Below are 27,479 nucleotides of genomic sequence, written 5' to 3' on the forward strand. Positions count from 1 at the left end.
ATCTCCAAAAATGCTTTGTAACAGCAGATGATTAGATTTTAAAAGATCAGTTTAGCTGGCAGTTTGCCTATTCATCTACCCCCATAAATTCAGTGGGTGGGCCTGGCTCAGTGTGTCGGAGTAGAAGCTCAGGTGAGGAACCTTAATCTAACCTGACCAGGCTGATTGACAGCAGTGGAGAGACTGCCATACAACCAAACCATGGGGACACATGAACTCCTTTGAAAACTGGCCTGTCTGGGTCACAGTGTGTCCTCTGCTTGTTAAGAAGATGCCTGGCACAGAAGTAGTTGGATTACCTGTAAAATAGAAACCTTGGAATGTCTAATGACTAGATTGGGAAATAAGAGAATTGGATTCTAGTTCTGTATTTACCTCCAAGCTGTATTTTGATGTTGGGAGACTCACTTCATTTCCTTGGGTATCAGTTTTCTCATCTGTGAAAGGAAATGAGTAGAGTTGTTTGAAAATACTTCTAGTTTTATTATGTTCCTTGAAATATGGGACTATTGGCACCACCCCCTCACTTGAACAATATGAGTTGGCATATTAATATTAATCTTAGTTAAAAGAGTTAACTGAACAAAATGTTAGAATAGAAACAAAAAAATTATTTGAGAATATTGGACCTTATGCTGAATTAGTCCGTTCATTTTTAATGAATGAAAGAGGAATTGTTGGGCAATTTCTTTTTTCTTTCTTTCTTTTTGAGATGGACTCTCACTCTGTCACCAAGGCTGGAGTGCAGTGGTGCTATCTCAGCTCACTGCAACCTCCACCTCCTGGGTTCAAGTGGTTCTCCTGCCTCAGCCTCCCGAGTAGCTGGGACTACAGGTATGCGCCATCACGCCCGGCTAATTTTTGTATTTTTAGTAGAGACAGGGTTTCACCATGTTGGCCAGGTTGGTCTTGAACCTGTGACCTCAGGTAATTGACCTGCCTCAGCCTCCTGAAGTGCTGGGATTACAGGCGTGAGCCACTGCACCCAGCCTGTGATTTCTTGATAGTATAGTAGATGAGACAAATGTAGTACTGTTTGAACTGTTGGCATGTACGCATTCCTGACTAAGGTTATATGATGCTCTTTAGAATTAACAAAGAAGAGTTTCTGTAATCTTGTATATATCTTTAGAGTCAGGTTGATTAACATGGAACCCCTATGGCTGAAAAAGAAGGGGCAGGATTTGTGGAAAGTTCTGAAAAATAGCAAAAAGATAGCAAATATTTACTAATGCCTCCTATGTACTAGACACCATTCTGGGTGCTGAGATCAGAGCAGAAGTTAGATAGTCTTTAGTCTCAGGGAGCTAACATCCTAGTGAGAGGAGATGGACTTTAAACATGTTTCAGTAAAACAACAGTAACTGTTAATGTTATGAAAAAGTAAAATTGGTATTGTAGGGAATAATGGACAGTGATGGATGGAATGTGCTTCTGTAGGTTGGAAAGATAGGGATAATAGGAAATGAGGAAATAAGGAGTGTGGATAGCTGTTCAGAGTTGCACTTTAGAGTTTCTAAAGCCATCAAACTCTAAACTTTGCCTCTAGAGCTCATGGTGGCATTTCAGGATCTGTGCTTGCCTAAGGATAAGAGAGAGGCCAAACTGTTGATCACTTGCCTCAATCCTGCTTCAACCAGAACAGCTCTGGTTTCTTTGTTTTAATTTAATAGCATATTTTTTATTGTGGTAAAATACACATAACATAAAATTTACCGTCTTAACCATTTTTAAGTATATGGTTCAGTGATATTAACTATATTTATATTCTTGTGTAACCATTACCACCATTTATGTTCAGAATTCCTTTTATTTTGCAAAACTGAAACTTCATACTCCTTAATAACTCTTCTTTCCCCTTTTCCTCCAGTGCCCCAGTAACCACCATTCTACTTTCTGTCTCTATGAATTTGACTATTCTAGCTACCTCATAGAAAGGAAATCATACAGTGTTTGTCTTTTGTGACTGGCTTATTTATAGCCACCCCTGCTGTCTTCCGTTACTATTTATATGGAATATGTTTTCCCATGATTTTACTTTTAATCTATTTGTGTCCCTAGAGCTAAACCAAGTGTCTTGTAAACAGCATATAGTTGGATCATGTTTTTTTTTTTTTTTTATCCACTCTGCCAATCTCTTGTCTTGTGGTTGGTGAGTTTAATCCTTTACATTTAAAGTAGTTACTAATGAGAGACTTACTTGTGTAATTTGGCTATTTGTTTTCTATATGCCTTATAGCTTTTTTTTAATGTTTATTTTTTCTGTGAAATGTTTTAATTTCCTCATCATTTCCTTTTTGTGTATGTGTATATTCTATAACTATTTTCTTTGTGGCTGCCATGGGTTTCAATTTAATATTTTAAGGTTGTAACATTCTAATTTGAATTTATACCACTTTAACTTCAGTAGTATACAAAAACCCTGCTCCTATATGGCTTCGTCTCTACCCCCTTTCAGTTACTGATGTCACGGATTTATATCTTTATACAGCTGTGTCCAAAACATTAATAGTTGTTTTATTTTTGTGCATAAATCTCTTAATTTATGTAGAAAACAAAGTATGAAGTTATAATAATATTGGCTTTTAATCTAATAATAGTTTTTTAAAATATGCTAGTCTCTTAAATTTTTGTAGATTAAAAAAAGTGGAGTTATAAACCAGAGTTACAATGATACTAGCTTTTATAACTCCCCATGTATTTCCCTTTACTGAGATCTTTATTTTTCATGTGACTTCAAGTTCCTGTCCAGTGTCCTTTTATTTTGGCTTTCAGGACTCTTTTTATATTTCTTGCAGGGCAGGTCTAGTGGTACTGAACTCACTTAGTTTTTATTTATCTGGGAATGTCTTATTTTCTCCCTCACAGTTGGAGGACAGTTTGCCAGGTATTGGATTCTTGGTTAACAGGTTTTTTTGTTTGTTTCTTTCAGCACTTTGAATATATCAGCCCACTGTCTTCTAGCCTCCAAAGTTTATAAGAAATTGGCTGATAATCTTATTCAGGACCCTTTGCATGTAACAAGTTACTTTTTCTTTTTTAAGATGGGGTCTTGCCCTGCCACCCAGCTTGGAGTGCAGTGGTGCAATCACAGCTCACTGCAGCTTTTACCTCCTGGGTTCAAGTGATTCTCCCACCTCAGCTTCCCAAGTAGCTGGGAACACAGGAGCACACCACCATGACTGGCTAATTTTAAAAATTTTTTGTAGAGATGGGGTCTCACCATGTTGCCCGGGCTTTTCTTTCTGCTTTCAAGCTTATCTCTTTGTCTTTGTCTTTTGACAGTTTGATTTTAATGTGTGTGGGTCTTTTTTAGTTCATCCTATCTGGAGTTTATTGAGCTTCTTGGATGTTTATATTCCTGTCTTTCATCAAACTTGGGAAGTTTTGGTCGTTATTTCTTTAGAGAATCTCTTTACCTCTTTCTCTCTCTCTCTTCTCCTTCTAGAACTCCCATAATGTTTGTTCACCTGATGGTGTTCCACAGGTCCCTTGGACTTATTCACATTTCTTTAATCTTTTTTTTGTTCCTCAGACTCAATGATTTCCGTTGTCCTGTCTTCAGGTTCATTGATTATTTCCTTTACCTACTCAAATCTGCCTTTGAATCCCTCTAATGAATTTTTTACTTCAGTTCTTGTACATTTTAGCGGTAGGTATTTTTATGTTTCTTTTTAGGTTTCTTTCTCTTTATTAATATTTTCATTTTGTTCATATATCATTTTCTTGACTTTCTCCATGTCTTCTTTTAGTTTTTTGAACAGCTTCAAGACACTTGTTTTAAAGCCTTTGTCTCTACCATCGAGTCTCAGGGCCAGTTCCCCCCCGCCCCCCGTCCTTTGAATTGGCTATCTTTCCCTGTTTCTTTGTATGCCTAGCAGCGTTTTGTTTGTTTGTTTTGTTGTTGTTGGAAACAGGATGTTTGAATCTAATAGTGTAGTAACTCTGGAAATCAGATTCTCCGTCTTTCTCAGGGTTTGCTGATTTCTGTTTTTACTTTTGTTGTTTGATTGTGGTAGGCTCTGTCTGTGTCAGGGGTCTGCCTAATGTGTAAGCTTTTCTCAGGTCTTTTTTGAGCCTGCACCTTTCATTGGGTGTGTGTGGTAACCTTCTGCATTCCCCTGATATGTGGTTACTTTTGAATGTCCTAGACTTTAAATATCTGGCTTCTGAAAGTGGGAAAAGAGAAAAATGAAGAAGAAAATAAAAGCAAAAAAAAAAAAAAGAAAGGAAAAAAAGTGAATTGCCCTTTAAATTCCTTGCAAGTTGCTTCAGCCTGAGGGGAGGGGTTTGTAACTGTGCTAAGAGGGTTGCAACAATGGCTGCCTGCCTATGTGTTTGTATCTCCAAGATCAGAACAGCAACCATTGATCTAAGCACAGATCCCCAGATTTTTGGAGGACGGGATCCTCATCCCACAGGCTTAGTAAGCTGATCCTGGAGCATGTGCATAGTTGCCCGCCATGAGGCTAGGGATTGGTTAGCTGCTACGGTGCTAGTAGCTGAAACTGACCAAAATTGACTGCAATTTACTGTCCAATCCTTAAGACAGACTACAGAATTTCAAAATAGTTACACTAGACCCATTCTGCCAGTGCAGTTGTTGCCTTCGTGAGAGCACAGGTTCCTGGTGCTTCCTACTTAGTCATCTTTCGAGAATTCTTTCTCTGGTTTTGTTTTGTTTCGATGCTTTATTAATAAAAATTGGCATTATATTTGAAATAAGTAATCCATTGCTTTAAAGATTTGGAAAAACAATTGCCTTGGAAAAAACTAGTTATGTTTATTCTTTCCCCCTTAGTGCCGTCAAAAATCGGATAACATAGAGACAAATCTCTAAGCAGAAAGTTTTATTTAGGAATATATATAAAAACAGAATTGTAAACTGGGACATATGCAAAGACCAGAGTGGTTTTTGGTATGTCCAAAGAACAAAGGAAATATTGGGATTTTATTGGGAAAGGGAAATATTACATAAAATGTTTTGAAACAAAGTTCATTAAATTACAGGTTGTTTCAGCAGCTACTAGGTAAAACTAGTCTTAAGGCTATGGGAGGCTATTTCAGCAGCTGGGCTTGTGAGACAGTTCCTGGAGCTGGCACTTTGTGTCCTGAGTGCTTTTTCCCCGGGTTCCTTGACTCTGTCTGATTTGCTTGGATATGACAGGAATAACGCCAATTCCTATAATCAGTTTTTGCAGTGCCTTAATTCTTGTGTTTTAGCATTTGTGACAGGCAGATTAATGGCCCTTCAAAGATCTCAGATCGTAATTCCTGGAATCTATAAATGCTACCTTGTAAGGAAAAGAGGATCTTTGTAGATGTGATTAAGAATCTTGAGTAGGGGTGATGATTATCTTGGCTTAGCTGGGTGGGCCCTAATGAAATTGCCTATACAAAGGAGGCAGAGGGAGATTTGGGAGACAGAAGAAAAGAGTATGACCACAGTGATAGAGATTGGAGTAATATAGATATGGTTTGATATGGTTTGGCTTGATATGATTTGGCTGTGACCCCATCCAAATCTCATCTTGAATTGTAGTTCCCTTAATCCCCATGCATCGTAGGAGGGAACTGGTGGGAGGTAATTGAATCATGGGGGTGATGGTTTTATAAGGGGCTTTTCTCCCTTTGCTTGGCTCTTGTTCTCTCTCCTGCTGCCCTGTGAAGAGATGTCTTCCACCATGATTGTAAATTTCCTGAGGCCTCCCCAGCCATGCAGAACTGTGAGTCAATTAAACCTCTTTTCTTTACAAATTATTCGGTCTCGGGTATTTCTTTATAGCAGCATGAAAACGGACTAATACGCAGCTATAAGCCAAGAAATACTGACAGCCACCAGCAGGTGGAAGAGATCAAGATGGGATTCTGCTGTAGAGTCTCTAGAGGTACCTTGCTGACACGTTGATTTTGATACCCTTGATACTGATTTCAGACTTCTGACCTCTAGAACTGTGAGAAAATCAATATAGTAAAGGTAAATCGTGTGCTCCTTGTTATCAGCATCTCTTCTATTTAGTATTACCTTTTCCACAGAGTCTAACTCAGTGCCTTCAGTATTATAACTGTGTTTCAATTACGTATTGCTGCATGACAAACAACCCCAAAATTTAATGACTTAACAATTTATCATTTCTCACAATTCTGTGTGTCAGCCGTGTTTAGCTGGGCAGTCCTTCTTCACCATGTGTTGTCATATGGGATCACTCAGGTGGCTGCTTTCATCTGAGACCTCAGCTGGGGCTGATAGAACCAACATGGCTTCACGCTCACATTTCTGGGGCTGGAAGTAGAAGCATAAATGACTGGGGGCCAAAGTGGCCTCTCTCTAGCAGGGTAGTCAGGACTTCAAGAGGGTGAACCCAGAAGCTGCCATGCTTTGTAAAGCTTAAGTCAGAACTAGCACAGTGTCCCTTCTGCTGCCTTCTGCTGATCAAAGCAAGTCATAAGGCATCCTAGAGTCAAGGAAAGGGGAAATAGACCCACCTCTTCGAAGGAAGGAGGCATTTACATATAAGGAACGATAGAAGTTTGTTGACCATCTTTGGAAAAAGTCTATCACAAACTGTTTAGTAAATGATTATTGAATTAAACTATAACAATTAATTGATTCTGAGATTTTAGAAATGATTTTTTAGAAACATTTTCTAAAAAATAATTCCTAGTTAAGAAATATCCATGTAAGCTGCCCAAATGGGACCTTGCACACATGAATAATTCAAGAGATTGACATTTACTCACCAACTTGCTGTGTAAAGGCGTGGAAATGTGTTTCCTGGCCCACCTTTGGGCCAGTGACTTCACAGGGGGCATGGCAGGGCTCTTCCAGGACCAAGACCTTTCACTTCCCTCTCTCAGGATAGTATTGTAATAGGCAGTTTAGTGATTTGGGAATTCTCCACCTTGAAAGCAAGTTCTGAAAGGGAAGGATTGGAAAAACAACACGTAATTAGCCAGGCATGGCAACATGTGCCTGTAGTCTCAGCTACTTGGGAGGCTGAGGCAAGAGGATCACTTGAACCCAGGAGTTTGAGGCTGCAGTGAGCTCTGACTGTGCTACTGCACTCTTAGCCTGGGTGACAGAGCAAGACTCTGTCTCAAAAAAACAAAAAACAGAAAAAGTCCAAAAATCCCATGGCTACCTACAGAGGATTGGCAGGGAAACAAGGATACTGGTCGGAGCCCTGATCAGTCAGTGTGCTCAAAACAGAGGCCCTGAGGAGGATGCTTTCCTTCAAACATGGTTTGCCTGAAAGGGCTTCCTGGTAGATCCATCGCTATGAATACACAGACTTCCTGAGTGTGAGATTCTGACCACGGGACTCCTGACATCTCTTTCTGATCACTCATTCTTTTGTTAACTACTCTAGGGAGAAAAGCTTGTGTCAGCCCAGTCTGAGGTAGGGAGAGGATTCCAAGAACAGAATCAGAGATGGGCTTCCTGATGGGATTTCAAACTGAGATTTCTTTTTATTAGTTGTTTCTGTTTTATTAGTTTGCATTTGATCATATCCTTTGAAACGCATATGCATGCTTTGTCTTCTTTGTAGGTTTGTTTCCTTTGCAGGGGGCAGGGGGATTATTTTTCTTAAGATGAGCTTGCTGTTTTTATCAGCAATCACTGTGGTGAGGAGACACAGGCCGTTAGATGATTTCTCTCTTGTAGGGTGGTTTTATAGGCCAGAATCTAGGGAATAGCTCCGTTTTAATAGTTTATTGGGTTCCCAATTGAAATACCAACTGAAAACCCCCAGGCTTTGGCCTTCAGCATTTGTTTTCATCCAGTGACCAGATTTATGGTGTTTGCTTCATGGCCTGTGAATAAGTCCTGTTTTTAAAAACTGGACACAACCCACACCTTTACTGCTGTCTCCTATGCAGTTCCTTACTCTACGTGGTGGCTTTGCTTGCCTTCGCTAGCTTTTCTTTCTATACCTCTGTACATTACTCTGTTGATCCCTATTCCTGAGATGATTGAGAATGATATGGGATGTGTGTGTAAGAAATGGGTGTGTGTGGATACCTCCCCCCAACCTTTTTTTCAACCCATTTCACCAAATGCCTTTTTTCACTGCACAATAGTTTTCATTGGTATACTTTTTGTTCAGAAGCATGTGCTTCTGGCATTGCAACTTTTCATATGTGTGGCAGATCTTGAAGACAGGGTTTCTATGAGAAATTGGAGCTTGGTTTAAATTTTTTCTAGGCTGTTAGATGGCAGGTTGGATTAAAAGCCTACCAAAATGGCCAAAGCTCAGATGCTCTAAAAACTCAAGAACTAGACCCTTGGCATTACCAAGATTAGATGTGGAATATGCAGACAAATTGACATAGCTGGAGTAGCAGCGTTCCACCTATGGCTTAACCCAGATGGGAGTAAGTTGTTCTTGGTGTCAAGGTTAGTGCCCCGGAGGAATGTATGGCCAGACAAATGTTCACACACAGGAGAGGCACAGAGAGTGTAACACACAGAGACTACTATGTTAAAATGGCTTCAGATTGACATGGAACCGTTCTTGATATGCTAGTAAGTGCAGTAAGCCGATTATAGGACACTATATGAGGAGAGAGGTGTAGATGGACCTACATCAAAACATAAAACTGGTGGCTAAATTTGGTTGGTAAGTTCATGGTGATTTTTAGATTTCTCTTTGCGGTATTCTTTATCTGTTTTTTTCCTCAATAAACATATAGTGCTAGAATAATATTTCTAAAGCTTTTAAAATAAAACAAAATGGTGCCTGGCAGGTGTTTTCCTTGATTCAGTAAACCTCTGTTGCTGACCTGTTTTGTCCAGGCCCTGGCTGGGGTCTGTGGAGTCTAGCGATGAATGGATCATGCCAAGGGTTGCCTTGTTGGTGGAGGTTACCGCCACTCTTGCTCCCTGCACCTTATGCTTTGTGCTAGGCAAGTAGAGATCTGCAAGTAGCTTCTGTGTTTCCCCAAGGGCCTCTCATCAGTTGTGCCTGCATATCCTTACCTGGTGGGAGAGGGAATAACTCACCTTTTGCATAGTCTGACAGTTCTGAATTTAAAGCTGCTTCATTCTCACTCTTTATCCTGATTTGTTTGTTTTCACTTATGTCTGTTTTATCCCATTCACAATATTTAGTGGTCTCCTTTTTTCTTCCTAGGAGCTTGAACTTAACAGAGCTTCAGTTTTTCCTTTTTGGCTATCACTTTTATTGTTTTCCAGGCTGGTTTTTGATCACATAGATAAACGTTTGAAATGCCTGTCACTGGAGAATTTACCCTCAGGGCTCACTATATCTGCAGTGGTAACTTATTAGCCTGTTTGCTTGTTTGGGTGAACTAGAATTGAACTGTTTGTAAACCAGTGAGATAAGTTTTATTTATTTGTGTTTAAGAACATTTCAAGCTCTGTCAGGATCCTCATTTTATTAACTCAAATGATGATTCTGAATGCCACTACATTTATACCTGATGATGCGTTTTGTGAAATTATTAATGTGTTACTATCTTGGTCATAATTCCTTTTCTCCTTGCCTGTCTTAAGGACTGTCCTTGTGTTTCGCTTCACTCACTCGGCAACTGTTTAGTAGGCACCAGCTGTAAACTGGGCATTATACTCAGTATCTTAAATATTGTGGAGAAAATGAAGTCAGCTATGGTTTCTTCTTGTGCAGAGTGTATAATCTAGTGGGCAAAATAAGCAAGAAAACAGGAAGTTTCATGTATGACATGCTGCCTGTGTTAGGGAAAGCACAGGGTGTAGTGTACAACTGAGGACAGGTACCTAAGCTAGACTTGAGATATCAGGGAATGTGTCCTGGAAGAAGTCTGCCTAAGCCCAAAGTTGAAAGATTATTTGGAGTTAGTCTGACAGGAGGGGTGCGGTGGGCAGCAGAGGCGGAGAGTGGAGGTGTTCCTGGCAGAAGGTACAATATTTGCCACAATCTAGAGGGTAGAGAGAGCATAGAATGTTGATGGAACTAGAAGACATGGTCCTTAACCTACAGAAATCTATGCTGTGGTTGAGGTGATAAGGGACACATTTAGTGAAGGTGCATGGGGTCACCATGTTTCTACTCTCTAGCCTGGTCCATCTGCTCTTGTAACATATCTCTTCTGTTCAGAAACTGTCAAAGCCCATAAGACAGCAAAGCTGCTTAGCTTGGCATTCAAATTTCTAAAAAAAGTTTATGCCAGAAAAAAAATTTTTCTACCTTCTTTCGTCGTGAAGTCCTCTTGTCATCCAGTCAGCTTAACTACTTTTCCCTTCCATGCTGTCTTCTCTCCTTTTTAATTCAGTCTTACTAATTTTTCAAGGCTCATTTTGGTTTCCATTTTCTTTTTTCTGTCTTTGAAACTCCGAGTCTCCCTCTGTCGCTCACCCAGGCTGGAGTGCAGTGGTGCGATCTTGGTTCACTGCAACCTCCGCCTCCTGGGTTCAAGCGATTCTCCTGCCTCAGCTTCTGGAGTAGCTGGGATTACAGGCACGCACCACCACGCCCAGCTAAATTTTGTATTTTTAGTAGAGACAGGGTTTCACCATGTTGGCCAGACTGGTCTCAAACTCCTGACCTCAAGGGATCCGCCCACCTCGGCCTCCCAAAGTGCTGGGATTACAGGTTTGAGCCACTGCAGCCAGCCTTGGTTTCCATTTTCCCCACAAAACTATCCATAATGATGTCTCCAACCCAAATGATATATTTTCCAACTCCAAACTCTTATTGTAAACATCATATACTTGACTATTAAAATGGTTTGCCTTATGCTATTAGTTATATCATATGTGAATACCTGTCTTAACCAGGTTTTAAGCTCCAAGAGCACTGACTCTCTTTTACTCTTAGTATCTCCCATAGGATTGCGCCCAACATGAAGCATGTCGGTACTTTAAAAAAATATTTGCTACTTTTGTGAAAAAAAATACGATCACATTACAGTTTTGATTAAGTAGCAAGTGAGAGAGAAGACTCACATATTCTAGGATTCAGAGCAGGGAGATTCAAATATGACCTAAAATGGTCCTATGATCTTGGCCTTTTAAAGTAAGGCTAGATTACAGACCTTACATGGGCAGTCCAAAACCTATGAAATTCTTTTATATGGAGGCACTATTATAAATGGTGATTCTTCACTCAGTACAACCATGAAAACTAATATGGTCATGGTTAGTTGAAGGCTGGTGTTGATATCAGCTTAATTTCTGGATTCAAGATGCTTTAGAGTCTACAGTAGACCTTTTGGTGTAGTTGAGAATCAGAAGCGAGTGAAGTTTGAATAAGCCCCTTAGATAATTCTGGTTCTCCTACCCTCTACCTCTTGAGAGTCTGTTTTATAATACACAAGAATTGTTAATGTTGCATATCCTTCAGACATACTATGTAAATATTTAACCAAGTCTTTACTAGCTTTTGGCTAATGCAGAGTTGAGATGATGCTCCCTGGCGAGTACATGGAGCTCAGCTCTTGTGTTTGTAGTAAATTAGAACTCTGGCCTTTTAGCTGAACTAAACCAGAAATAGGGTCGACATTTCTGTGTTGAGGAACCTAAGAATGTTAGAAGGACACCTCCTGTATGCTCAGAGGGCTTGAACAATGTTGAAACTTTCTGTAGAAAATAATTTGGTGTTTTTAAACCCTGACAAATGCATAGTTGATACTTCAAAGTCCGCACCATCAAGCATGGCCACAATAATTTTAACAGTATACTTTTGAAAAGATGTAGTCAAAAACCTACTATGCTCTTAAAAACAAAACAATTAGTTAAAACGTTCACTGAAGTTTAATTTTCAGTAAGTACCTTCTTTATACACCTTCCAAAATAGACTAGTTGGTAAATATTTGCTAAGGTAACTGCATGATGTAACTTGCTGTTTGGGACAATTATCTTAATTCAATTAAAATAATGACTTTAATCCTAGAATAGTAGCTCTACTGCCCTTTTCTCAGAGTGGTATTATGGTCAGCAGAACCAGTTATCTATCAGGCAGTTTCTAGATCATAGTGATGGAATCATGTGGTGTGCATAAGTGAGAATACGTGTGTTTCTTACTCAACCAAGAGATAGCAGACCACTTATTTCTCTGGAAATTAATAACTGATTCCTCAGGAAGACATATCCATTGCCTTTCTGTTTGTATAGTGAGAGATTCTGAATGAGCAAATATACTCAGTGATCCCAATACTAAACTCAAAGATTTACCTTTAAGTGGCTCCTCTTCACAGAATCAAAGCCAAGGAAAGGACATTAACAGTGGAAATTGATGTTCTTGACCAGTTTTGCTCTGAGGTGGTCAATAATATAACAATGGCCTGTAGTGGAATGATTTTGCTTTCTCCCTGTGTAAAACAGTGATCCTGTAAAACCCAAGTTTGTAATTTATTAACAAGGAAATGTACATGTAATCATTTGTAGCTGCAAGAGACTAGCAATAACCAAAAGGCTTGTCATTAGGGATTAAGTAAATTACAGTCAATCATACAATAGATTACTCTGTAGCCATTAAATGGAAGAAAATAGATCAGTGTGCCTGACATGGAATAATTTTGCAGATTAGGCGAAAAAAAACTCAAGGTGCAGAAAAGTGTATATAATATGATTATTTGTAAGAAAAAAACTACAAACTAAAAGTATGTACCTGTATGCATTGAATTTTTTAAAATAGGAAAGCTGAAATGCTATTACACAGTTCCGTATGAGGAAGGGCACTGTGGGGAGTCTAGTGTGTATTTTTTAACATTTGCATTTTTACTTTTTCCATTAAAATATCTAATAAATAAAAAAGGAAATGAACATATTTTGGATGAAATATTCAATAAATATTTAATGGGTCTGTAATTTGGAAGGGAGTAAGGATTTCTTTTTTTAAAAGACTTTTGATTTTATGAAATAGGTAAAAGAATATGTATAAAATATGTATAAGGTTTAAAGAATAACAATGCAATAAACACCTTGGATCTAACACCTAGTTTAAGAAATAGAACATTACAGTAGTCTCCCCTTATCTGTGGGGGATGCTTTTCAAGACCCCCAGTGGATGCCTCAAACCATAGATACTGCTGAACCATATATACACTATATTTTTTCCTATGCACTCATAGCTGTGATGAAGTTTATATATTAGGTGCAATTAGAGATTAACAACAATAACTAATAATAAAATAGAACAACTATAACAATATGCCAGCATCACTACTCTTGTGCTTTGGGGCCATTATTAAGTAAAATAAAAGTTCCTTGAACATAAGCCCTGTGACACCAGGACAGTTGATCTGATAAGAGTTGGCTACTAAATGACTAATGGCTGGTGGCATATACAACATGGATAGCTGGATAGAGAGCTGATTCACATCCTGGGCAGAATGGAGTGGGACAGCATGAGATTTCATCACCCTACTCATAATTTATAAATTAGGCACAGTAAGAGATTACCAACAGTAACTAATAATGAAATAGAGCAATTATAATAATATACTATAATAAAAGTTAAGCGAGTGTGATCTTTCTCTCTCTCTCTCCCTCTCTCTCTCTCAAAATCTCTCTATAGATCTAAATATCTAATGGCACTCAGTTTAAAACTTACGAATTGTTTAGTTCTGGAATTTTCCGTTTAATATTTTCGAACCATGTTTGACCAGGGGAAACTGAAACCAAGGATAAGGATATCTATGGTTTTGCTTTCTGTGATTTCAGTTACTGGTCACCAGCGGTTCAAAAATATTAAGTGGAAAAACCAGAAAGAGACAGTTCATAAGTTTTAAATGCTACGTCATTCACTTCACTTTATCTTATCACATAGGCAGTTTATCTCACATGATAAAATCTCACATCATCACAAGAAGTAGGATGAGTACAGTATAAGATATATAGAGAGAGACCATATTCACTTAACTTTTATTACAATATATTGTTATAATTGTTCAAGTTTATTATTATTGTTGTTAATCTCTTACTTTGCCTAATTTATAAAGTAAACTTTATCACAGCTACGTATGTACAGGAAAAAACATAGTATGTACACTGTTCAGTGCTATCCACGGTTTCAGGCATCCACTAGGGATATGGAAATGTATCCCCTCAGATAAGGGGGGGACTACTGTAATGTTCCACTTCTTTAGCTAGGTGGTAGATCCAAAGTGTTTATTGTATTATTCTTTAAAGCTCACACACATGGGGACTACTATACTACAGTTTACTCATGTTTTGTTGATGAAGATGTGGCTGCTGTGCATATGCTTGTACAAGCCTTTTGATGCCCGTTTTCAAGAGTTTATCTAGGCCATTTACCTTGGAGTAGCATTCTTGAGTCACTAGGTAAACACATCTCTGACTTTCAAGAAAATCCCAAATTATTTTTCAGAATTGTAGTAATTTTCATTTCCATCAACAGTATCTGAAAGATTCAATACGTGGTATTACCAGACTTACCAGTCTTTGCCAATTTGAGGGTGTAAAATAGTCTCTTGGCATAGTTTGGGTTGTTTTTTTTTTTTTTGAGACGGAGTCTCACTCTGTTGCCCAGGCTGGAGTGCAGTGGCACGATCTCGACTCACTGCAAGCTCTGCCTCCTGGGTTCATGCCATTCTCCTGCCTCAGCCTCCCGAGTAGCTAGGACTACAGGCGCCCGCCACCATGCCCAGCTAATTTTTTTTTAATTTTTAGTAGAGACAGGGTTTCACCGTGTTAGCTAGGATGGTCTCGATCTCCTGACCTCATGATCCGCCCATCTCAGCCCTCCAAGGTGCTGGGATTACAGGCGTGAGCCACTGCGCCTGGCCATCCCTTGGTATAGTTGAGCATCCTTTCTACTGTTTCTTGACCACTTATGTTTATCTTCTGTGAATTTCATTTTGATAGGTGTGTCCATTTTTATATTATTTGTCCTTTATTCAGTGATCACTTGAGTTCTTTGTATATTCTGGATACTGATTATGTAATTCTTAGATACATGTATACAAATGTTCTCCCCATTTGTGGCCTGTATTTTTATTTTTAATTTAAAAACTTTATTATCCAGAGGGAGACACTATATCTTCCAATGCTGTTCATTATATAAACATCCTTGAATAGAGTCCAGAAAGTCCAGAACAAAGGGCAGTCAGTGCTTCACTTTGCAATAGTGGCACAGTGGCAGTAACTCATCTTGTCTCTCAACAGCATCTGTCTCCCATTTCTGGTGAAAATTCTGGTGAATTCTCCCATGAATACATCATACTGTTGGCTCCTTCGATTAATCTAAGTGATGAGTTGGCACCAAATCCATCAGTTTGTCTCATACAACATTTAATTAAGGTTACTACCAGTAGGACACCAAGCAGCAGGATGAGCTCAGCTTTCAGTATTGACATCAACTATGCCTCCCAGCGTCTCAGATCCAATCACTTGTACAAATCCCAGAAACCAACAGGGTCTATGGTAGAAACTCAAATGGCTGTCTTTTGAAGTTTTTGTATTGACCTTTCCATTTAGCCCAAGCCATTAAGCCAGGTACAGCAGAATGTATTAGTGATTGTACAGACTTTATCTTATCTTAACCTGTAGATTGGAAGTCTAAGAAAATTTTTCATTTATATTGTTATGACTTGCCCTGTGAATTGAAGCAAACCTGAGTGGCTTTATGGGCTGAAGTGCTAACAGTGATTACCTCAGTTAAAATCAGTCGATAAATTTTGTACCATGTTTTTAATTGAATGACTCTTATAGCAGGACTAAACAACCACAGGGTGTGCAAAAATAATGAGTTGCTTATACCTCTGGGAAGCTTCTGTGAATAACCAAGCATAACCCCATTTTGGGGAGATCTTCATAGACATCTGAGAGCTATATGACCTACTGGTGGTATTTCCTTAAACATTTGAAATTTGCTTACAGCCACCCCTAAGGTGCAAATCACCGTGTTTGGTTGGGTGGAGAGTTAATGCCTGCTTTCACAAAAGAAATAGAGTCCTAAGGACACATCTAGTACTCCTGTAAAGAAAGCATTTGTTTACAGTTTGGGGAGTTCCCTACATCAGTCGAGGAGCATATGTTGATAGTGCCTCCATTGAACAATCAGCTGGTAAATCTTAAAGTTTCTAGTTTAGTCCAAAGAATGTATTCTAGTCCTTGGTTTTGGAGGGACTGCTTAAGTGCAGTCATTCCAACCTATCCAGTTTTGCCCACACCAACAGCTGAGTGGCATTCAGCTGTCCCTTGCAATGATTGAGCTATGGCTACAGAAAAAGGAACGGCATTCAGAGATATTGACAGGTGCTTGGAGCCAAGGCCATAACATACAGTTTCTGATAGGCTTCTCAGTAAGGTTAAGGGGAAAGCAATCAAATTGTGCTTCAGGTCATCTGAGGGAGGCTCACAGACCCAGCAGTTGGTTAAATTTAATGTGCTCATGACAGTTTGGGGGAAGAGCAGAGCATTTTCCTTGGTGAGGAAGGCTCTTGGGGCAATTTCAAAAAACAGACACCATTAATGTTCTTCCTCCCATTGTACCTCCCGAGGTCTGAGATAGTGTCTTCCCAGGTGTCAAGGTTATTCTCTCTACTTCCTCAAAATCAGTTCTCCCATTTCAATATTTATAACTTTGTCTTTTTTCCAGTTGCTCTCTACTTGCAACCAGACGTTTTGTCTAGAATAGTCAGGTACAAGAGAAACAAGGCATTTGTATAAATTTTACAGAGACCCTTTATGTACTCATGGGCCACCTTAGGAAGACTCAACAAGCTGTGCACTCAAGCAAGTAGTCATTATCTTATGATTTAGAGCCAGGTTAATCCTTTTAAGAGAATCCAGGTAGCTAAATAGAATTAAGTTAGAATTTCCTACGGCTCTTTTGGCCAGGCTGCCACATGGAAGGTGTACTAACTAGGCTGCCTGGATTTGTCATTAGGGGAAAGAAAGAAGCATTATGCCAGGAATGCTCAGGGCAGAATCCCAAATTTTCAAAATAGGTTTTAAAAAAAAAAACCCTCATGCATTTTTTTCTTTCTTTTTTTTTTTTTTTTTGATGGCAAGGTCTTACTCTGTTGCCAAGGCTGGAGTACAGTTGCACGATCTCAGCTCACTGTAACCTCCGCCTCCCAGGTTCAAGCGATTCTCTTGCATCAGCCTCCTAAGTAGCTGGGATTACAGGCAGATGCTACCTCAACTGACTAATTTTTGTATTTTTAGTACAGATAGGATTTCACCATGTTGGCCAGGCTGGTCTCGAACTCTTGAACTCAAGTAATTTGCTGGCCTCAGCCTCCCAAAGTGCTGGGATTGCAGGCGTGAGCCGTCTTGCCCAGCCCTCCCTCGGTCCCTCCTTCCCTCCCTCCCTCCCTTCCTTCCTCCCTTCCTTCCAGGAGTCTGTTGTTGCCCAGGTTGGAATGCAATGGTGCAATCTTGGCTCAATGGTGCAACCTCCACCTCCCAGATTCAAGTGATTCTCCTGCCTCAGCCTCCTGAGTAGCTGGGATTACAGGTGTGCACCACCACGCCTGGCTAATTTTGTATTTTTCTTTTAGTAGAGATGGGATTTTTCCATGTTGGTCAGGCTGGTCTTGAACTCCTGACCTCAGGTGATCCGCTCACCTGGGCCTCCCAAAGTGCTGGGATTACAGTCGTGAGCCACTGCGCCTGGCCCTGGCTATTTGTTTATGCTGTTTTAAAGTCTTGAAGTCAATGGAATTTAATTTGTGTACATAGTAGTGAAACAGGAAATGTTCCCTTGTCCCCCTTGCAGGGTATGTGAGTCCCCCTCACAAGGTGTGTGATGGGATCGTAGCTCACTTCTTCAGCGTCCCGCTGCTCAAACCTGTAGGGGAACATACAGACAGGCAGGCTGTGGGGCTCCCACTCCACAGCAGTGTCTAGGGGTGAATGTTTACGGCTGAAGCCCCAGTGGGTGTGTGTTACAGGGTGTTCTTTCAGTTTAGCTGTCCATAGGCAGCTTGCGTTAGTCAGCTCAATTAGACTCTCTTGCCTTGTCGCAAGGACAGAGGGCTTTCTGTATCCCAGGGTTCTTGCCTTGATATACCGGAAGAATTTGATCACACGTAGGCTTGGAGAATTAGTCCAGGGTTTTATTGAATGGAAGTAGCTCTCAGCAGATGGGGGAACCAGAAGGGAGATGGTTTTCCCCTGGATTTGGGCCACTCGGCGGCCTTTCTCTTTTCTGACTGCACTGGCCAAACTCCGCATTGTTTCGCCAGTTGATGGCCTGCTGGTGCCTGGTGGTGTACTCTTGCCATCCAGCCGCTTGTGTGTTCCTCCGCCCATGTGCTCCTCTTGACGTCCAGCCGCTTGTGTGCCTGCGTGCTAGGGTCTCGGGGGATTTTATAGGCACAGGATGGGGGCATGGCGGGCCAGGGTGGTCTTGGGAAATGCAGCATCTGGACGCGAAGGCAGGAGCGCCTGTCTTCACCTAGGTCCGTGGGCACAGGCCGGAGGCAGAGCCTCCTTCACCAGGAACCTGCCCTTCTTCTCCCAGCACTTCCCTGCACCCTTCTCATATCAGTGGGAGCTTGGGATCCAATTGTAATTTTGTCTGTGTGGATAATCAGTTACCACACTACGTTTCTCTGTGATCTGCAGTATTAGCTCTTACACAAATCAAGTTTTTATACGTGTATTAATATATGTCTGCTCCTGTGCTTTCTATCCTATTTTATTGGCTTACTTGTACTCACAGTCCTAATTACATGAGTTTTATGGTATTTTTAGCTATCTGGGTGAGTCCTCCAACCTTGTTCTTCAAGATTATCTTTGCTACTCTTACTCTTGGCCCTTGATGTGTCTATATACAATTTAAAATCTACTTCTCAGGGCCGAGCGCAGTGGCTCATGCCTGTAATCCCAGCACTGTGGGAGGCGGAGGCAGGCCAATCACCTGAGGTCACGAGTTCGAGACCAGCCTGGCCAACATAGTGAAACCTCATCTCTACTAAAAATGTGAAAAATTAGCCGGATGTGGTGGTGCGCACCTGTAATCCCAGCTACTTGGGAGGCTGAGGCACGAGAATTGCTTGAACCTAGGAGGCAAAGGTTGCAGTGAGCCGAAATTGCACCACTGCACTCCAGCCTGGGCAACAGAGCAACGCTCTGTCTCAATAAATAAATAAATAAATAAATAAAATGAAGTAAAATGAACTTCTCAGGTCACTTGCAGACACACACACACACACACATACACACACACACAATTACTGTTTTTATTGGAATTGCGTTGCATTTATAATCAATTTGGGGAGAATGTCATCTTTATAATATGGAATCCTCTCATCTATGAGCAAAGCACATCTCCTTTTTTTGTTTGTTTGTTTTCTGAGATGGAGTCTCACTCTGTCACCCAGGCTGGAGTGCAGTGACGCGATCTCGGCTCACTGCAACCTCTGCCTCCCAGGTTCAAGTGATTCTCCTGCCTCAGCCTCCAGAGTAGCTGGGATTACAGGCATGCACCACCACGTCTGGCTAATTTTGTATATTTTTAGTAGAGACGGTTTCTCCATGTTGGTCAGGTTGGTCTTGAACTCCTGACCTCAGATGATCCACCCGGCTCGGCCTCCCAAAGTGCTGGGATTACAGGTGTGAGCCACCACACCCAGCAGCACATCTCCTTTTAAGGCATATCATTTTTTTTTTCCAAAAAAAAATCTCCTTATTAAAAATATGAAATACTAATGTGGAAAAAAAGAACCCTGACCTCTGTCTCACACTATACACAAAAATTAATTTAAAATGGATCATAGACCTCAATGTAAAAGCTAAAACCATAAAGCTTCTAGAGGAAGATATACAATATCTTTCTTAGGTAGGTAGGTAGAGATTTCTTAGGCATAGCAAGCATGAATCATAAAAGAAAAAAATTGATTAAATAGTGGACTTTGTCAAAAATTTTAAAATTCTGCTCATCAAAAGACATTATTAAATAAGTTGGCAAGCCACAGACTAGAAGAAGGTATATGCCATGCATATATATGACCAAGGAAAAGCAACCTATTAAAAATGGGCAAAAATCTCGAAGAGGTACTTCACAAAGGGTCATAACAATGACCAAAGCACATGAAAAGTGCTCAACATCATTAGTTGTCAAGGAAATGCAAATCAAAATCATGGGAGATACACCATTGCATACCCACGAGGATGGCTACAAAGGAAGGAAAAACAAAACAACAGCAAATGTTGAAAGGACTGTAGAAATCTCCATCAGAAATCTACCTTACTGTTGGGAGTGTAAAATGGTGTAATTATTTCGGGAAACTGTCAGTTTCCTAAATGGTTAGACATGTTATAGTTTTATTCTCAGATATTAATCCAGGAGAAATGAAAATGTGTCCTTAAAAAGTCTTATATTAGAATTTTATAGCAGCTTTATTCATAATAGTAAAAAAAAAAAAAAGGTAAAGAACTCATGCCTGTCAAGAGGAAAATTAATAAACAAACTTACAGATTCATATAATGGAATACTACTCAACAGAAAAAGAACCAGACTATTGATATGTTGAATAACATGGATAAATTTCATAAACTCTGTGCTGAGTGAAAAAAGCAAGACAAAAAAATGTATTATTGCTGGGCGCAGTGGCTCATGCCTGTAATCCCAGAACTTTGGGAGGCTGAGGCGGGCGGACCACAAGGTCAGGAGATCAAGACCATCCTGGCTAACACGGTGAAACCCCGTCTCTACTAAAAGTACAAAAAATTATCCGGGCGTGCTGGCGGGCGCCTGTAGTCCCAGCTACTTGGGAGGCTGAGGCAGAAGAATGGCGTGAACCCAGGAGGCGGAGGTTGCAGTGAGCCGAGATCGCGCCACTGCACTCCAGCCTGGGCAACAGAGTGAGACTCCGTCTCAAAAAACAAACAAAAAAAATATTACATTTATATGAAATTCTAGAATAGACAAAACCAAACTGTAATGACAGAAATCAAATCAGAGGTTCCTTTGTGGGGTGGGAGTTTGCTGGGAAGGGGCATGGGGGATCTTTATGGGATGATGGAAATTTTCTGAGTCTTGATAGGGGTGTGGATTACGAGTGTATGTATTTGTGGGTCGAATGGTACACTTGATCACAGCATTTTGCTGTGTGTAAAAACGTTTCAGTTTTTTAAAAATGTGATATTCTGGATTTCAATTAATAGGAACCTAACATGTAGAGCTGATAAAAATGGGTAGGTTAGGGAATATTTATGTCACCCCTTCGGAGTAATTCTTTAATAGTTGCGGAGACAGTATGTTCCTAAATGCCATATTTAGTTTGAGCTTTTTGGTCAGTGGTGCCGTCTGAGGAACTATTCTACTTTCATAGTTCAAGAGAAGTTTTTATAAAGTTGAAAAAGATAATTCTTAAAAGTTCAGCAAGGATTAGATTTCCAGAACTTCACATGCCAAGACTGTACTTCTCATAACCGTACTCCAAATCAGTGGTTGTCAATCAGGGGCCATTTTGTCCCACAGAATATATTTGGCAATGTCTAAAGACATTTTCATTGTCATGATTGTTTGGGGAGAGGTGTTGTGCTGCTGGTATCTAGTGGGTAGAAGCCACGGAGGCTGCTAAACATCCCACAATGTGTAGGACAGTCGCCTGAAACAAAGAGTTATTTGGTCCAAACTGTCATTGGTGCCAGGGTTGGGAAAGTTTGTTCTAGACCTGTCCTTATCACTGAAGCTGAGTCAGTCTCAGTCAATCAGGTGTTGACTCTACTTATAGTCCAAATCAGTTGTGGAAACTTGGCATTGGCACAGATTACATATTTCTTCCCTGATAAAATTTAATATCAAATATTTGTAAACATGCATAATCTTAAATTTTGAGATAAAAGTTCATGGATTGAGAGCACTTCAGAAATCAAAATTACCATTTATGTTGATTGTTAAATTCTTAAGATGCTGTAGATTCTGTTTGTAACTGTATTTAATTAAATATCCAAACAAATAACCATACTTATCTTCCTTTTTTTAAAAAAAAGGCTTTATTGTCAGATCAAAGGAAATAAATGATAATAACTTTTTTCCTCCTTCTTTCGCAGAATGACAGGGAGAGAGTTTTTCTCTCGTTTCCCAGAACTCTATCCTTTTCTTCTCAAACAGTTGGAAACTGTCGCCAATACAGTAGACAGGTAAGAAGAGAATTAGGTGGGGCAAAATGAACTCAAGGATGTGAATTACCTTAGTAATTGAGATTTTCCCTCTAGGCAGCTGTTTTTAATAAAATTCTTCCCTTTTTTAAATTTGTTTAAATTTTTTCCTTGAGACAGGGTCTTTCCCTGTCACCCAAGCTGGAGTACAGTGGTGGCCACCACTCCTTGCCCATTTTTGTATTTTTTGTAGAGATGGGGTTTCGTCATGTTTCCCAGGCTGATCTCAAACTCCTGAGCTCAAGCAATCTGCCCACCTGGGCCTCCCAAAGTGTGGGGATTACAGGCTTGAGCCACTGTGCACGGTCAGACTGCTTCCTTGCATAAAATTGGCTTTTTTATTAAAGTGCTTTTTTGTAATTATATCATGTTGCTTGGTTCTCTGTAGTAAATTTGTACCTGAAAAGTTGTGTAAAATTCTGTCTTTATATTTTAAAAATCCTATTTTATGTTAAATTTTATCAAACTTAATTCCATTTTCGGTGGTACAGAAACTAGGAATCACATGGTGATTTCTTCTGTTACGAATTATTTTCATCCTATTTTTAAAAAAATCTGTGTTTACATATTGAGTTTGCTTTATGCATACCTGTCATTTTTTATTACTGGCTTGTTGCAACTTACCATTGTGAAACTATAGCAATTAGCTGACTAATATGATCACTTGTGTTCAGAAATGGTTCTGGTCTACCTGAGCAGAAATGGCCAGTGTTCTTGGAAACACAGAGGAAAGCCATTACGAGGGCTTTCCAGTCTTATAGTTCACCATTGTCTTAAAAATCACTTTCTGGCTGGTGCGGTGGCTCATGCCTGTAATCCCAGCACTTTAGGAGGCCAAGGCAGGTGGATCACCTGAGGTCAGGAGTTCAAGACCAGCTTGGCCAACATGGCGAAACCCTGTCTCTATTAAAAATACAAATATTAGCCAGGCTGGTGGTGTGCACCTGTGATCCCAGCTACTTTACTTGGGAGGCTGAGGCAGGAGAATCACTTGAACCCAGGAGGCAGAGGTTGCAGTGAGCCGAGATCTTGCCACTGCACTCCAGCTTGGGTGACAGAAAAAGACTCCGTCTCAAAAAAAAAAAAAACACATTCTAAAGCTGGTAGTGGAATTTTTAGTATGGACATCATAAAGCATGTCTTTTGTATTTTTCCTATATTTTTGCACTTGGTATGAATGTACACTAATTGTCTATAATTAGAAAATAATAGTAATGAATTTTACTTCTGGTTATGATGCATTTGCTCACATTAGTAGTTTCTGCTAACGTGCTTTTCTGGCCTTTAGTGACTGTTCATGCTTTCTTAAATGCATTTGAATGTTGAAAGTTTCACATTTCATACTCTGGAACAGGCACCTCTCTACTGTAGGAACAGTTCTAATCAAAATAGCATACTCTAATTATGTAAATGATTAGCTTTGAGAAGACGATCCTGTACAAAAGCCCAATTCCCTGTTTTGCTAGTAGTTTTTTCTTATGATGCACATTTGGGAGATAAGTGAACGTAGAAAAAAAAAAAAGAAAAAAGGAAAACTATCCCCTTGATCGTGGAATCTCACTTCATATACGTAATTTTTTTTTGAAATGGAGTCTTACTCTGTCACCCAGGCTGAAGTGCAGTGGCGTGATCTTGGCTCACTGCAACCTCTGCCTCCTAGGTTCAAGTGATTCTCCCACCTCAGCCTCCCGAGTAGCTGGAATTACAGGCGTGTGCCATCACATCCGGCTAGTTTTTTGTATTAGTAGAGATGAGGTTTTACCATATTGGCCAGGCTGGTCTTGAACTCCTGACCTCACGTGATCCATCCGCCTCGGCCTCCCAAAGTGCTGGGATTACAGGCGTGAGTCACCGCACCAGGCCATATACGTAATTATTTCATGAGAAAAATGTTTGAAGGAGGAGTGCTTCACTACTTAAATGTGAAATCTTTCATGTGTAATAATTGTTGTTTCAGTGATATGGGAGAACCAAATCGTCATCCAAGCATGTTTCTCTTACTTTTGGTGTTGGAGAGACTCTACGCTTCCCCGATGGATGGTACTTCTTCTGCTCTCAGCATGGGACCTTTTGTTCCCTTCATTATGAGGTAGTGTCATGCTGTGTAGAAATGGTCTAGGTGGGCGTGGGAGTTTTATGGGAATATTTTATCTTGTTCTTATTTCAGAAACTATTTTATATATATATCATATATTATATATATTTTTATTTATATATATATATATATTTTGTTTGTTTGTTTTTTGAGACGGAGTCTCACTCTGTCGCCCAGGTTGGAGTGCAGTGGTGCGATCTCTGCTCACTGCAAGCTCCACCTCCCAGGTTCACGCCATTCTCCTGCCTCACCCTCCGGAGTAGCTGGGACTACAGGCGCCCGCCGCCACGCCCAGATAATTTTTTGTATTTTTAGTAGAGACGGGGTTTCACTGTGTTAGCCAGGATGGTCTCGATCTCCTGACCTTGTGATCCGCCCACCTCAGCCTCCCAAAGTGCTGGGATTACAGGCATGAGCCACCGCACCTGGCCATATTATATATATTTTTTTATGTATGTAAACCTATTGTATATATTAAAAACTATTATATATATAACTATTATATGTAATATGTAAAACTTTTGTATATAACTATTGTGTGTGTGTGTGTGTGTATATATATATAACTATTTTATACACACACACACACACACAACTTTGGGAGAGGTCTTGTGAAAGCAGAGGCCTGGGTTTTCCTGCCATTGCCCCCAGTGTTTCAGAGTAAGGTGCTTATATTGTGGGTACAGGATCTCATTAGAACCTGTGTAAGTAATGTTTTCTTTGAGCCCTGTCTGCTCCAAGGCAGGTGGATGGTGTTGATAGGAGATACTCCTTTTGAAAAACATAGCCCCATGTTTGCGTTATTCCTGTGTTGAGCCTGGCTAGCACGGAGCAAGCTTGGTTCTGGTATGTATCTTCTGTCCACGGGTTCGAGAGGACGTCAGGACATTTGACTTTTCACTCTGGAGGAGTCTACGAGGCGGTACAATGGGTGGCATGTAAATGGTAATGCCATGTGGCATGAATTCCCACTCATCTTCTCTTTTACGTTTGTAGTACCTGAAAAAAGCCATGAATATAGAGTATTCATGGAATAATATAACAGGGTTTTCTTCTTTTAGAGCCTATTACCACTTCTTGTGTTACATCTTTTCAGGCATTTGCCATCTTCTGATTACTTTTTTGGATCAAAGGCCTAAATATGTAGGCCTCCAAGAAGTATTAAAATTTCCTCATGAAACCTTTCAGAAGCCTGTCATATTAGTTAGCTCTTACCTTTCTGCTTAGCTCTTGACAAAATAGTACCTTCATTTTTGTGTTTCTACCAAAAATTGAAGTGGATTTGGAGCAGAAGGGTAAGAAACCAAACTCAAGAGAGTGTTTCTTATGTATGTAGTGTCCTAGGTTTCACTTCCTTGTTTCACAGAGCTGACTTATGCATTTTAATGTGAGAAAACCATTAAACATGAGATTCTGGCATGTGCTTGCGGAGCTATTTGTTTGCCCCAAGCCCTGGCTGTGGCTGTGTTATCTTTGATCACAGAGATGACTCACGCAGACTGGTTTTTGTTTCCTGATATACAAAGTTACCAGTCTCCTTCATCTGGCATTTGGTGGTTCATTTTAGGAATTTGGGTGGTAAATTTTACTTTCAGGGGCCTTAAAAACTGTTCTTTCATGAATAACTGGAAAGAACTAAGAAATGTTTTCAGAAAGTTGATGTAAGGAGGAAAGGCATGTGCACAGAATTGCAGTTTACATTAGAAACAGAGATGTGCTTTAGAACCTGTCCTCTGTCTTAAGAACATTGAATTTGTGGAAGCTTTTTACTACTCAGTCTCTTATTCATTGCATCCTAGAAATAATAAATTACTACATTGAAAGTACCTTTCCAAAATGTTGCTTAGTTTACATATAATCAGAATGCTGATACTACTCATTATATTCAAAGTATCTGTTATATAAAACAAAGATTGCATTAATATAGAAAATTTAAATATTGCTTTGAAGCCAGTGTACTTAGGGCATCATTTGTTAATCTCTAGAAATACAAAGTAAGAAGTTTGCAATCAGTCTGTTCTTCCAGTGAAAGAAAATGCTGTGGTTTGTAGTTGCTTTCTTCCAGTAAGTAAGGTGCTCTATGAAGTAGATTCATAGAACATCACCAACAGCAGAAGTGCCACCAACCAAAATACAAGGTTATTTTGGTGTAACAGAAAGAGCACATCTATCACTCTTGACAAGCCCTGCACTCTTGGGTTCAGATTCTAGCTCTGTAACTGCCTTGCTTGCTCTCTGAACCTCAGTTTCCTCAACGTGCAAACGAGGGTGATAACACCTCTTCTCAGAGTCACTGTAAGCAAAATGCCCTGTAAGCAGAAGTACCACCATTGATTCCTTAAGTACAGAGTCTAGGCTCTGACTTATTGAGTGTCCATGTGTGTTATAGAACAGTGTTTCTAAAACTTCAAGATGTAAACATATCACTTGGCTATCATATAAATTCTGATTTCAGTAAATCTGAGGTGAGGCCTGAGAGTCCAACTTTCAAATGGTCTTCCAGGTAATGCCAGTGCTGCTGGTCTGTAGATCACATTTTGAGTAGCACAATTAAACTTGGGATATTAAACTTAATACCATCACACACACACACACACACACACATACACACACACAGTTTTAACAAGCTAGACAGTAGTAGCTTATTAAAATTGGTTAGGCAGTTTAAGGAATTTATTAAGAAGTAGATTTTGACCCAGGAATGCAGAAAACAAGAAAGAAAGTGTTCTGAGCAGAGAAATCAGTAGGAAGTAGACCAACCTTTGTTGAGCCCTGTCTTTCTGCCTAGTAGTGAACTGGGCATTTTGCTTACAGTGACTCTGAGAAGAGGTGTTATCACCCTCATTTGCCCGTTGAGGAAACTGAGGTTCAGAGAGCAAGGGAGTTACAGAGCTAGAATTTGAACCCAAGAGTGCAGGGCTTGTCAAGGGTGTTAGAATGTACTCTTTCTGTTACACCAAAATAACCTTGTTTTTTGGTTGCCTTTTGAGTAGCCAGTAACTTAGTTACACTGAATGGACCTATAGGGTCTGAAATGTATGCAACTGAGAGAGATGAGGAGCCTATATCCACAGCTGATGTATCTGAGTACAGGCTGTCTTCTGGATATAGATGTAGTGTCTCTTTTTTTTTATTATTTTTTTTTAATTTATGAAGTATTTATTGATCATTCTTGGGTGTTTCTCGGAGAGGGGATATGGCAGGGTCATAGGATAATAGTGGAGAGAAGGTCAGGAGATAAACACATGAACAAAGGTCTCTGGTTTTCCTAGGCAGAGGACCCTGCGGCCTTCTGCAGTGTTT

The 27,479-nt window shown here is 40.0% G+C and overlaps 1 protein-coding gene across 7 annotated transcripts in view; it reads left to right on the plus strand.

Moving 5' to 3' along the window:
* Nucleotides 1-27,479, plus strand: part of THADA (THADA armadillo repeat containing) — a 361,316-nt gene that overhangs the window by 135,535 nt on the left and 198,302 nt on the right. For all 7 annotated transcript variants that reach the window (XM_024242323.3, XM_024242322.3, XM_063713447.1 and 4 more), the window contains 2 exons: nucleotides 21,974-22,063; nucleotides 24,039-24,170. In XM_024242323.3, the coding sequence (XP_024098091.2) occupies nucleotides 21,974-22,063; nucleotides 24,039-24,170 (222 nt within the window). The remainder of the gene's footprint in view (nucleotides 1-21,973; nucleotides 22,064-24,038; nucleotides 24,171-27,479) is intronic.

This window comes from Pongo abelii, chromosome 12, assembly GCF_028885655.2.
Source record: "Pongo abelii isolate AG06213 chromosome 12, NHGRI_mPonAbe1-v2.0_pri, whole genome shotgun sequence".
In the NCBI taxonomy this organism is placed as follows: Eukaryota; Metazoa; Chordata; class Mammalia; order Primates; family Hominidae; genus Pongo; species Pongo abelii.